This window comes from Microchirus variegatus (genome assembly GCF_963457635.1).
Source record: "Microchirus variegatus genome assembly, chromosome: 3".
Lineage (NCBI taxonomy): Eukaryota > Metazoa > Chordata > Actinopteri > Pleuronectiformes > Soleidae > Microchirus > Microchirus variegatus.
Window position 1 is genome coordinate 36,153,947 of NC_139804.1, and position 14,277 is coordinate 36,168,223.

Below are 14,277 nucleotides of genomic sequence, written 5' to 3' on the forward strand. Positions count from 1 at the left end.
TTCCTCACACCTGCTCCTCCTCCTCCTCTACAGGTCACTTTCTCCGTACAAGGCGGTGGAGAAGGACATGTAGTCGAGGGCGCCGGGCACGGCGTCCGGCCCCGAGTAGGGCGCCATGCGGGCGATGCAGTATTCTGCCTGGTCAGGAGGGAGCTCTCTCCTCAGCTCCTCAGGCATGATGTAGCTCTGATGGACACAGAGAGTGAGGATCAGTCAGTCGGGTTTAAAAAACCACAAACACATTTAATACTTTTATATATATATGTCTGTTAGCAACATAACTCAAAAAGTTATGGACGGATTTGGATGACAATTTCAGAAAATGTACGCAATGGGACCAGGAACAAGTGATTAAATTTTTGGCGAGATCCATTGGGGGGGGGGGGGGATGTTGAGCTGCCTTGGAGGAGGTCTGTGCTCTCCGAGTGCTTTTCTACTTTTTTTATTTAGTGTTTTGTCAACAACAGAGCAGCGTATACATTTTCTTCCCGCTCAATCCACCTGTAAGCAACATTTATACACATTATAACATTTATACACATTATAGCTCGATATCCACTCCAGATTAAATATAAGAATATACAAGTTTAGACGTGTATGTACAAGAATTATGTAAATAAAGCAGCAAGTAACAACAAAAATTTAAAATAACAGTGAGTTGAAGGGCTAGGGCCTTGCCTGTTGTATTAAATACTGAAATGAACATAAAATATGATAGCATAAGATGAATGGATTTAAAAAAAAAAAGTAATTTAAAGTTTATGTAGAAGGGACAGTGTGTGTTAAGGAATATTTCTAGAATGTAAAATCAGTCTAAAAGTCTAGTTTCCATCTGCTGTCACTAAAGATGTAAACAATATAGATTACAATACAGAAAATGCAGTCGGAACCAAACGTTCATCACCTTGAATATTAATTATTTTTTATACTCGATAATGTGTGAAATTGAATATTTTACTTTATCAGCCAATCGTAACGCAGAGTGGTCAGAGACAGACTGAATATTACATTTTTTATTAAGAGTTGGTTGTCACTGTTTGATACACAGGACGAGGAATAAATTCACCTCTATGACAACATTTAAGAAATACTGATGCTAAAAACACACACACACACACACACACACACACACACACACACACACTCACCTTATCAGCGGCCAGGATCTTGAAGGAGGCGATGACCTGGTCTGCAGTGTCTCTGTCAGTGGTTTCCGTGGACATGAAATCGATGAAGGCTTGGAAGGTGACGGCGCCGCTGCCGTTGGGGTCCACGATGCTCATGATGCGAGCAAACTCTGTGTCGCCCTGACAATAAAAAAAACAAAAACAAGAACAAGAAAACAGGTTAACCCGGAAAAGACGGCGCTCTAAACACACACGGACAGATATGCATAAAAAACCAACAGCGTCATCACAATGAAACACACAGAGATGATGATGATCCTGTAACAGACTTTAACACACGCTTGCATACAAGTAATTATCTACATGAAAAATGAATCAAAGCACAAAAGCAACAAAGGCACAAAGTAAGACAAACGGGGGGAGAACAGAGCGTCCACAGGTCCAACATCACTCACTCACTCAAAAAAACATTAGAAAATCAATCACAGTAAATGTGAAAACTAAATATAAATAAAAACCTGGATTTGTCTGTGTCCAAACATGACACTTTTGCTTTTTTTTCTTACCATTTAACTTGAATGCATAAATCAGCTATAACATAACTATGAAAAACTGTACATAATAGTTAAATAATACGGATTATGACAGATATTTGATTGCAGAATTTAAAAAAGAGAGTTCATTTCACATTAGCATATCAAGTCCCGATCATGAACAGATCAATTATTGAAAATAATCTTTAGCTGAATGAAAGCTTTGAAGTCTTGTGAGGCTTTTATTTTGAAAAACCGTTGGACGTGTGGACACCCCGACGGAGCGTCACGTCAGCAGCAGTACCAGACTGTATCCTGTAGAAATGAGTAGAGCCCGGAAATCATCTGAGACCATCTGTCCCGATCGCTTCTGTGGGCCACAGCACAGGCCGGAGGAAGAGGAGGAGGCGAGGAAGAGGAGGAAGAGGAGTGAAGGACAGAAATGGAAAAAGAGAGGAGCATGACAAACAGAAATAAAGACATATATGTAGAGGAAGTGATTTATGATTAGGAGGATAGAGGGGGAAAAAAAGAGATGAAAAAAAAAGCACAAACAGTTAACAGAGAAAGTCTCAGAGCAAAGTAAAACCTGACGGACGGCACAGGTGAGAGAGAGAGAGAAGAGCGGAGCGGCACAAAGCAACAGCGACCCCCAGTGGACAAAGAGGAGCACAGCAGCTCTGCTCTCGTGCTGATGGGACGACCAAGACCCTGCTGCCTGAACCGCAGCTGATGAAGGAGCAGGAGCGCAGAGACTGATCTCTGACCAGTTTAAAGTCTGTCAAACTAACACAGAAAGACTAGTTTTACCCTAATGATGATGTGTTGTTGCAGTAGTAATTCTATGTAAAATGTATTCAGATAGATAGACACAGCAACCCCCTCTGGTGGAGGATGAAGCGGTAGATAATGGATGGATGGATGGATGTATTCAGATTAGTGATGCGCGGGGGTTACGGGTCGGGTTGGGTCGGGTCAAGAAATGTTCACTTTATTGGCGGGGCGTGTGGGGCGGGTCATGAAGGATTAAATATGTCTGGTAAATCCACCTGCGACCTGACGTCACAAAAGCGCCAAGCAACGGCCACAACAAACCAGTGTCAAAAGAAGCGGGGAAGATGGAAGAAGTGAGGGGAAAGATTACGGTCGGGAGAATACAAAGTTAAAAGAAAAGAAGGACAAAATACTGCTAAATCTCATGTTTCGGACTGCAGCATTGGTTACGTGAAGTGCAATTCTTATGATACGCTACACGAGCATGAGAGCCACAAGACGGGTGCGTCCAGCATGACACGACATGTACCTAAAGACTAAACCCCCGGCACAGTTGATGCCATTCTTTTTTTGCACAGTGCCGCACGTTAAATGCCAATGCCTTCAAGAAAATAGCCATATTTATGTGGTACAGTTTATAATGTTATAATATAACATTATAAACTGTACCACATTCATTTCTTCCTTGGGTCATACATGCCTATAATATAGGCATGTATGACCCAAGGAAGAAATTTATAGATTTTATAGAATTTTATAGATTTCTTATATTATAAGAAACCTTTAGAAAACATGTGTAGCCTGTAGATCTGTTTTAGCCTATGTGGTTAATATGTTCTTTTATTCTTTTTATTGCAACTAATACTTACACAAGTGCAAGCCTATTTAATTATTATTTAATTATTTTATTATCTATTTATTGTTTATTTTATATATATATATATATATATATATTTTTTTTTTATTAAGATTTTAATTTGTCGTGTTCAAGCACATTTGTCAGACAGAATAAAAGCCTTGTTCAATGACATATTTAACGTGTATTTAATAGCAGCGGGGCGGGTTGTGAAAACAGATGCGTTTGTGCATGCGGGATGGTGCGGGTCACATGATTAAATAAACGCGGGACCCGCGGTTTGGAAAAAAACCCGACCCGCGCATCACTAATTCAGATACAATTATCTGTGTAATTTAGTTATGAGTTATCCATAATTTACCCGTTTTTGTTTATGCGTTTCTCTTTCTCTCTTTAATAATGCAAAGTCTAAACCTTTCTCTGTAAAATGCCTTGAATATTAAAATACATTTAATTGTATTTTAATGGAAAACTTCAATATATTACTCTTATAATACCTAAAAATAACAAATCCTTTTGCATTTGATTTTGACAGACTTTGACCTGCAGTGACCTCTGCTCCTCCGCTCACACGTTCCGACACAAACACACAGACTCGCTCCCCTAACGTCTTCCCCCTCCAGCGGCTCCTACCTTGTCGTTCTCCACATCGTAGCCCAGACTGATCAAACAGGCCTTGAACTCCTCAGCCATCAGGGCCCCACTGTGGTCCTGAGATCACGCCAAAAAAACGGCCAATGACAGAACATCGTGAGGATGAAGCGGTCACAACACGGGGGATGACGACGACGACGGTGGCGGTGGAGGAGGACGGTGACCATGCAATCCACGGCATGCAGGGAGATGATGACGTGGAGGATGGAGACAGACAGACAGACAGACAATCGTGGATTGTTTAGACCTTTGTCATCAGGCAGCGTTACAAATGTATGAAATGCTACAGTATGTTGTTTGTCGGTGACTTTAATACATCTATTCCGTAAAGGAAGAGGGAGAGTAACATCTGCACGACACAGAAGAAGAATAAACACAAAGGCTGAGAACTAAGCTTCATTATCAAATGTCATATCCTAACACTCGTAGAGTAGGAATTAAGTGCATTTCTTAGCATCGTTGCATACAGTGTGCAGCCTATGACATATTCAAACATTGAAGAAAAAGAAGCAGGTGTGTTATGACCACAGACACCTGAGGAGTGTGTGTACGAACCGCCACGACAACACAGTGACAAACACACACACACACACACACATGCTGTGGAGTGACATGGTGAACAGTGGGTGTGTGTCCTCCTCATCCTCATGAGGCACAAGATCTAAAAATGATCACTTTGACAACGACCACAGAAAAGGTTTGGTGGCATATTGTGTTTGTGTTGACACTATAATGAGCTTTATAAACAGAAGTTTCCCCACTGCGGGACTAATAAGGGAATCTTAATCTTAATAAAACATTAAAGGTGCATTATGTAATAAATCTAAAGCAACTGGCCATAAAATCCTCCTAATATGTCACAGAGACTCAGGAATAATGTTCATATAACAAACTGAACTCACCAACAACAACAGTACAGCGATTAAAAAAAATATTTTGCAGACTGCAAATCATGTTTATGTTTTGAAATCATGTTTTGGCGTCATGTGGCGCCACCTACCGCCGTCTACCAATCATTGCAGTCAGTAGAGTCTCTGCTGCCGAGCAACCGCGGGTTGCCTGTTACATCAGAAAACGAAACCTAAAAGACCTCGGTATTTATGAATTTGAATGTAGTAACTGTTTTTGGCCACATTCTTACATATGGCACCTTTAATCGTACAAGCAGCAGTGCTAGCATAATCCTACAGGCACCGGTGCTAGCTTAAAGGTGCATTATGTAATAAATATTAAGTAACTGGCCATAAAATCCTCCTAATATGTCACAGAGACTTAGGAATAATGTTCATATAACAAACTGAACTCACCAACAACAACAGTACAGACAAAATATTTGCGTTACACAAAATATTTTGCAGACTGCAAATCTTGTTTATGTTTTGAAATCATGTTTTGGCGTCATGTGGCGCCACCTACCGCCGTCTACCAATCATGGAGCTGATCATGTGAGCTCTACATCGCTCTACATAGAGCCTCAGCTGCAGAGCAACCACGGGTTGCCAGATACGTCTGAGCTACAATGGCGGAGAAAACGAAACCTTAAAGACCTCGGTGTTTTTGAATTTGTGAGCGCAGTAACCGATTTTGGTCACAGTCTTACATATGGCGCCTTTAATTTTACTATAAGAAAAACGACCTGGAGTAAAAGTGTAACCTCAGATTCGCTGAATTCATTATCTTTCCGTTGACCTCGACAAACACAGTTTACATCATTCTTTCTGAGATTTGAACGCCAACATCGTGTCGATGAAATAAACAAACATCTGTGTTCGTTCACATACTTTGTCGTCTGCTAATAACACTCCTCACGTCATCTCCTGCACAAACAGTGACAGTGTTCTCATCGTGTGTGATAAACACCAGGACGAATACTCGCACGTCTGGTTCCTCTCTCACCGCCGCTTAACGTCTAAACATTCATTCATTCGTGAAACTACACCAATGACATTCATTCACGTTGTATATAATGTGTCTTTGATAGATCATTACATATATACAGTGAGTGTGAAGAGTAAGACGCAGTAGAATAAGAGAAGGCTGTGACCCCTGACCTTGTCGAAGTGGTTGAAGGAGGCGCGGTACTCGTACAGCTGCTCCTGGCTGATGCCCTTGGCGTCACGCGTCAGGATCTGGTTCTCGACCTCGTTGATGGTTCTGGCGATCGTGGTCAGGAGCTGCTCCCAACCCACACGGAGGTGCTGCACGGGACAGGAGGAACATTTTATACCATTGGTTCTCAAAGCGCGGCCCCGGGGGGGCCAATGGCGGCCCGCAGGAACATTTCTGGCGGCCCCGCAATGAATTACAGTTGATTACAGTTTTAATCCAGGAGCTACTAAGCTTGTTAAATATTTATTGGACATTACTGGATACAGACCAATAAGTGTAAACAAAAATACTGGGTATTTACCTGGTTTCTATATGGTGAATTTTAGTGTATTATTGTGTTATAAGCTGGTAATAAGCAGGTAGCTACAGCCCCCAATTAGCTAGCTATTTACCAAGTAAATATATGGTAACAGAAATGTGTTACTTGGTATTAACCTGTAATTAGAAGGTAAGAACAATGGCCAAAATACTGGGTAATTACCCAATAAATTATAAAGCGTTATCATATTAACGCTTAAAGGTGACATAGAGTGGTCCTGTTGCACATAAATGTTAGTTATGGAGGTCTACTTACATACATTAACTTGTTTTTATGCTCAAAAACCTCCTAGTTGCTGTAAACGAGCCGATAGAAATCCTCTTTTCTGCCGCTGTTTTTCTGCTGCGATATTTCAGAGTGAACTTTCACCCCCAGAAGACAGAGTCTTGTGATTGGCCAGTACTATCCAGCACATCCGTTCTCAGAAGCGCAGCGCCCCCCTCTGGAACGGCGGATGCACTGCTCCTCATTATCAAAACATTGTTTTAACAGTGTTTAAAAATAGCTTCTTCACGACTCCCCGCCGCAGTCCCTTTATGACTTTAAACCGGAGTCAGACCCAGAGTCAGAAGACACTGTCGCTCGTGAAACACCTCCACAACGGACGTTATTCTTCTTCTGCGGTTCAATGTACGTAACCGGATGTGCCCGGACTAGTGCCCGGAGCAGGACGATCGGTTGTTCAGGAGAACCGCTGCTTACGTAGCTATTACGGGATTTTCAGTGATCTCGTTGAGCCCCGAGATTACAATAAAACACAACGTTCTCAGCAGTGGCTGAACTGTTTGTTTCGAACCGTCAGGGCTTCATAAACAAGGTAAGGACGCAGATACACACCAAAAAAACAGCGATAATAGGAACTTCAGGTCTAGTTCCGCTTTAAATTACTTTATATTAACGCTTATATTACTTAACGCTAAACTGTAGAACTGCAATCTGGTCATTAAAATGATTACAAATAGGATTTCTTTCTGTTGGCCCTCAGTCCAATGTTGGGTTCCTAAATTGGCCCTCAGGTATCAGAACTTTGAGAACCCCTGTTTTATACCATGTTGTATTTCGAGAGGTTTTAACATAAAAATGGATGAAATCCTGATTTAAAAGAGTGTTTTTACCTCCATGGTGTATTTAGTATACTGGTTGTCGAAGATGAGCGCCTCCTGAATGAGCTGGTGGCATCCTTCCAGCTTGTTGATCTCGGGCATGTACGACATGATGCTGGTCTGGTAATCCTTCAGGTTGGTCAGCTGGTCCTCCAGGGTGCCGTTCATCTCGATGGATATCCTGCCGATCTCCTGCCGACACACACACACACACACACACACACACACACACACACACACACACACACACACACACACACACACAGCATTAACACACAGGTGCAGACGTTCACACGCAGCGCAGCGTGAAATCTTTAGAAGACGCCGTGACCAAAACGATCAGCTATAAATTTGAGAAATTGAGTCTAAAAAAACATTTTATATCAAGGCAAATTGAGCAGAAATCTAGTGTAAAAAAATATTATTTTTTTTATATTTAATATTTCATCAGGGATATATTGTTTATTTGTGTTGTTTTTTATATTTTCTACAGGATTTTTATTGTTTTATCGTTTTTTTCTCAGGTCTATAAGGTTTTATTTATCTTACGTATTTATCTCTGATGAACAGCACTTTGTTTCAGCTGTTGTCGTTTTACAATGGGCTTTATAAATAAAGTTGGATTGGATATTTTGCATTATTTTTGTTAACATTTGATAGGCTTGTACGAAAGCTCGCTTTAGCAAAACAGTTCAACTCTAAAGATAATTATTCATACGTGCAGCAGAGAAAATAATAAAAAGGACCGTGTATAAGGCTTTTTTTTTTTTTTACGATAAATAAACACAAAGAGATTATAAATAGTAAAGTATAAAGTAAAAAAATAGATTATTGTTAATAATTATAATATTATTATTATTATAAGAAAAAGCTAAATCAGAACCCTCCTTGAAAAAAAAAAAATCTCTATCTCTCTCTCTATATATACATATATATACATATATAAATAGACATATATACGTAAATAGATATACACATATACACACATTTATACATATATACACACACGTATACATATACATACATTTTATTTCTCAGCTCCAGAATTCCATGGACTATAAACATTACCTCCATTTTGTCTTTGATGTAAGCGCCGACGGCGTTGGCCTGAGTGGCGAACGTGGCTCTCAGAGTGTCGTTGGACTTCTGCTTGTTCAGCTCTTCCTTCAGGGCGTTGTCACGCTGCGGCACCATGGCCATTGCCTACAAACACACACACACACACACACACACACAGATTAGAAACACTCGATAGTAATAGTCACTGAGAGCATGTCACTGCATCGGTGCAGCTCTGTTTGTAAACACTGCTCGACACAAATCAGCCAACGCGACACAAAAGAGCCGGCGTCTCCTCTTAACTAAAAGAAAAGTTATAAATATCAAATGTCAACAGATAGAACTTCATGTAAACATCAGCCTTTAGTGAGTTAAAATCAGAATATAACATATCCAATAAACTATTTTTTAAATACCTACAAACTCGAAGCATTACGCTCGCGCTCATTAAGGGAAAAAAATGACGGCTTGAGCTATCTGAAATGGAGGACACTTTGTTATCCTCAGATACAATAAAAGGAAAGATCAGTGAATTTTTCTAATATTTTAACAAGAGAAGGCCAATCTTCTTTCCAATCATTAAAGAAAATATGGGAGAAGGACTTGGGGAGAACCTTTGAGGATAATATATGGTTAAATATATGCAACAGAATTCACTTCCCATTTACAAGTAATAAAATTAAAGAAGCTAATTTCAAGTTCATTTACAAAACCTACTTAACTCCATCACAAATGCATAAAATATCAAAGGACATCTCACATTCAGACATATGTTTTGGGACTGAAACCTTTTAAATAGTTATTGGAGCTCAATCCACTCTTTTACTCAGTCAGTTATGGACATACAATTTGATTTGAGAAGCAGTTTATATTTATTAAATGACACACATAATTTACAGTTAGATCATAAAAAATGCAGGATACTCGTCTTGATGACTTATTTTGCAAAGAAATGCATACTTTTGTTTTGGAAGAATGATTCCCCTCCATCTTTCAAGATGTTCCTTGATCAACTGTCCTCATTCTTGCCCTTAGAAAAACTGACTTTGGAGAAATACCCTATACTTTTGGGAATGTCGAAAGCATGATCTTGAATATTGAGAAATTATCAATGAACTTGTATGTCAAGGGTTACGCTGTCCTTTTATTGTTATTTAGGGTATCATATCAGCTTGCCGATGTTTATATAGCTGCCCCATGTACTTTTTTTATTATTATTATTATTTATTCTTATTTTATATATATTTTTTATTATTATTATTATTATTATTATTCTTAATATTTCTTTCTTCCTTTTTTGATGGTTTATACCTCTAACCCCGGATTTCCACTGGACGCGGAATGGCCGCGGAACGGCAGTGTCACGGTTCTGCTTCGTCCTCTGCCCGGCGTCAATCCCCACCGGGAGCGTTACGGCAGCGGCGCGGAGCCTTGGGAGCCGGCGGGTATTCACGGAAGATCTCGAACGGACGCGAGTTCGCGAGATCGAGCGATAGACTGTGTGTATAAAGTATACAACAACAACAACAACAACAGCAGCTTCTTTTCATTCTCCGACGTGGAAGAACTGTTGATCTGGTGTCGTAAATTATTTTATGTTTCTCCACTTCAACAATCAGTCTCTCGTCGTACATTATGACTCTCAGAGACGCTCTGATTAATTGACTGTTTACCTGGCAGCAGCAGCGGTCACGACGTAATGTTGATGTGAAGATGTGACAGGCTGCATGACCTGCGTATTGTGTTTTATTTTGAAAGGGGGGCGGAAATGTTTTACTTTGATTCTGTGTCGGACTTCCTGTCTGGTGCGATCTGCTTCGTTTAAATTTACGAGGTTCAGCAGCGGCAACGGGAAAAAATAGAACTGATTCCTATCGATAGCGCTGCGGCGCGGCAAAGCCGCTTCTGGGACGCTGCTGAGACGCGCCGCGGCGCGGCCGGTGGGAATGCTCTCATTGATTAGAATGGAAGCGATTTGCAACGGCGACCGTTCCGCTGCCGTTCCGCGTCCAGTGGAAATCCAGGGTAAGAGTGGGGGTGGGAATAATACCCAAAAGAAAATTATAAACTGTAAGACCTGAGGATTAGTATCTTCATATGTTATCCGAATCATTTTCTTTTGAGAAATAAAAAGGGTAACGCTTTCTTTTACAGTCCCCTAATTACCTGGTATTTAGCTGGTAAATTCATGGTAACACTAAAGTGTTGCTAGGTAATTACCAAGGGTAATAAGATAAGTAAATACAGTGAAACCGTTGCCAAAATACTGGGTAATGCACGGTAATGTACTCGGTAAGTAAAGTAAAACTGTACTGTAAAAGAAAGCCAAGCTTGTTTCCATGTAATTACACACATTTTTAGGGTTAGGTTTGTTAGATTACCCCTTGGGTAAATAGCTAGTAATTAGGGGACTGTAGGTACCTGCTTATTACCAGTTTATAACCCAATAATACACTTACATTTACCATAGTTTTGCCATAGTTTAGCTGTACATACCTTCTTATTAACAGCAGTAATAACACGCTATAATTAACTATATAGTTACCAGGTAAATGCCCAGTATTTTGGCAACAGTTTCACTGTATTTACTTTCTTATTACAATTGGTAATTACCTAGTAACACTTTGGTGTTACCATGAATTTACCAGGTAAATACCTGGTAATTAGGGGACTGTAAAAGAAAGCGTTACCATAAAAGGATATTTAAAAAAACATCAGCCTACCCTTTCCCACTTGTTGTCAATGCTCTCAGGTGTGATGGTGGTGTAGGGGTTGGATCCGCTCAGCTTGATGCCGTTGCTCTGGGCGATCTTCTGCACCTCGGCCTGGATGGACTGGATGGCCTCGCGCTCATTGTTGGCCTCAGGCAGAGTGGACTTGAACTGCTCGTGGGCTGTGATCAGATCCTGAGAGGAAGAGCGAGGAGACGTTTGCTTTGACCTGCACACATGTAGAAAACCACACACACACACACGAACGACAGAGTCCACATTTCCACATTTACCTGAATCTCCACGATGTTGTGGACGATGAACATGTCCTGCAGGTCCTCCATGGCTCCCTCCATCCAGTTGTTGAAGGGCGCCGCCCTCTTGGCGTACTCCAGGTAAAGCTCATCTATCGACTCCAGCTGCTTCTCTGTCCTCTGTTCAAGGAGAAATGGGATTTATTCACAAAACGTGAATCATTGAGCGCGTTTACAAGACTTATAAAAGTAGAATTGTATTATTATATATCCTACAATGCTGCAATATCCATATCCTTATTTAATATCCTTATTTAATAGCTCAGCCTTGTTTCCTTACACTGTAAATACCATGTGCATACTGTGTATATTCTGCAGACCGGTTATAATGTACATTCTACATTCTATTTTTAAACCTATTTTTATAGTCAGTGTTAATATCTTTATATATTGTACTTTATATATTCTATTTCTTTTTGGTAATGCATGTTTATTATTTATTATCCTTATCCTTATTGTCTTGCTGCTGTAACACTGGAAATTTCCCCTATCTATCTATCTTATCTTATCTTATCTCTTCTAACACTGCAAAAATTGATTTCCAAAAAGTAAAATGTTGTTTCTATTTTTTAGCCTAAAAACAATGATTTTGACAAGCAAGAAAAATAATCTCAGATTAAGAGAACATATCTGATTCAGCTAGTTTTAAATATAAAATAATAGCCAAACAAAAGCCAAAAGTTTGCCTTCCCCAGATACATTTTAATGTTGTTTACGTCGATGTTCACGTCTAAACGTTCCACTCAACGATTAATTTTTGGATGTTTCATAGAGGCTACTATTCAAATCCAACCACAACCTTGGACCGAACACAACGGCGTCACGTACCTCGAGCGAATCTTTGCGGCTGTGGGTGAGCGCTCCCAGCGTGTCCCACTGATCGCAGATCTTCTGACAGCGAGCGTTGACGTTGGCGGCGTCGTAGTAATCCAGCTGACTGCAAATCGCACGGACACAGGAATTCAGTTTATGCTCAGACAAACAAACCGTCCTCTGCAGTGTTGGAAACGACTGTTTCTGCGCTGATGTCTAATCGATTATCACCACGTGACGAGAACACACAGAGGTCGCAGCTTTACTGCAGAAAATGTAATTTGTAAAGAAATGTTTACATTCATATTTAGTCACACACATTATTTGTCAGACTGCTTACACTGAATGATGAGAAGTAGCTATGTGCACAAACGTAGAAAAAAGGGATGTTGTCTGCTTTGCGAGTGAGCGCTCTGCATGTAAACGTTTCATTAATGTTTGTATATTTGTTTCAATCACTGAACGAAGCCTGTCATATTTGGGACAAGAGTCAGGACCTTAAATCACTTGCACAAAACTTTTGATCAGCACTCAGCATTTGTTTGTTTGTCATTTAAACCTGTGTGAGGAGAGAGAGAGAGGCATTGTTGGCACGGGGCGGGAGAGAGAGACACAGAGAGAGACAGAGAGAGAGAGAGAGAGAGAGAGAGAGAGAGAGAGAGAGAGAGAGAGAGAGAGAGAGAGGCAATTTACTTATTTGTGTGTAGGTACTATGTTGTGAAATATGTTTAAACTTAAATAAACTACACATACAGCTAGTGATTCGTTTTTGTATTTTCAGTTGTATATTGGATGTGAACAACATGGTTCCATAACACTGCACTTTTAAGATGTGTGTGAATATTCCACAGCATTATTTAGTTCTATTTTATAGTGGTAATCTGTTCAAAAAGTCACACTTTAAGTTATTATGTTCCATGGTAGCATGTTCAAATGTATCATGACAATTGTTTTTGTATTTTTATATATACACTTCTATTTTATAGTGATTAGTTTTGTATTTTTAGTTGGATATTGGATGTGAACTGATTGTATTTCTATGTTAAAATGTTCTATTAAAGAGAAAAGATGCAAAAATATATATCTTTCTGTATGCTGAAAAGTGGTTTAAAAAATTGAAATCGGAATCGGCTAAAATCGGTATCGGCAGGTCAAACTTCTTGAAAAATCGGAATCGGCCCCAAAAATGGCAATCGGTGCATCACTAGTAGAAAACAGAGACGCATCTCGACGCGAGATGGAATCAAATGTCTTCGAGAACCAATCAGGGCTCATGAACCACATCATATCACCATTTCTTCCGTCTCTTCTTACTTGAGCTCCTGTGCAATGGCGGCAATCTGCTCCACTCTGTCCTGATGGGCGGCCAGGTCGCTCTCAAAGGCCTCGTGTTTCTTTAGCAACGCCTTGACCTCGGCCAGGGTGGAAGTCTCGTAGTCTTTCTGGGTCAACATGGCCTCCTTACCTGCACAGAGACGCCAGATTTTAAACCGTACGAGTCATTTTGTTTGCATAAAGAGGAGTTCCAACTTCAGAAGATGTGACAGAACGTCGACATACCATCAGTCCAGGATTCATGGATGGCGGCCTTCTGGTGGAACTTCTCGGCCAGATGTTCCAGTCTCTCCAGACGTCTGATCTCGCTGAGGATCCACTCCTCGTAGCCTTTCTCCGCTCCTTCCAGAGTGTGCCACGCTCCGTTGATATCCTGAGACAGAGAAAAGAAGTTAGCAGTTAGAAAACAGTATATACAAACACCTGTGTTCTCCAACTGTGGGGTTTTCATGTATTGTGCAAAAATGTAAATAACATGTTTGTGAACTGATGAGGGATCTTCACATCTTATTCAGAGCAATGACCACAAAAAAAACCATCTTTCTATTTGACAAAAAAAAAAAGGCTTGG

The 14,277-nt window shown here is 40.3% G+C and overlaps 1 protein-coding gene across 2 annotated transcripts in view; it reads right to left on the reverse strand.

Moving 5' to 3' along the window:
• LOC310924897 (alpha-actinin-4-like) overlaps window positions 1–14,277 on the reverse strand; it is an 80,134-nt gene continuing 65,857 nt past the window's right edge. For both annotated transcript variants that reach the window (XM_083886746.1, XM_083886747.1), the window contains exons 12-22: window positions 13,933–14,080; window positions 13,687–13,837; window positions 12,388–12,496; window positions 11,539–11,679; window positions 11,258–11,440; window positions 8,544–8,678; window positions 7,488–7,667; window positions 5,996–6,142; window positions 3,924–4,001; window positions 1,149–1,307; window positions 1–186 (exon numbers count right to left, since the gene is read on the reverse strand). In XM_083886746.1, coding sequence (XP_083742872.1) covers window positions 28–186; window positions 1,149–1,307; window positions 3,924–4,001; window positions 5,996–6,142; window positions 7,488–7,667; window positions 8,544–8,678; window positions 11,258–11,440; window positions 11,539–11,679; window positions 12,388–12,496; window positions 13,687–13,837; window positions 13,933–14,080 — 1,590 coding nt within the window. In that variant the 3' untranslated portion in view covers window positions 1–27. The remainder of the gene's footprint in view (window positions 187–1,148; window positions 1,308–3,923; window positions 4,002–5,995; window positions 6,143–7,487; window positions 7,668–8,543; window positions 8,679–11,257; window positions 11,441–11,538; window positions 11,680–12,387; window positions 12,497–13,686; window positions 13,838–13,932; window positions 14,081–14,277) is intronic.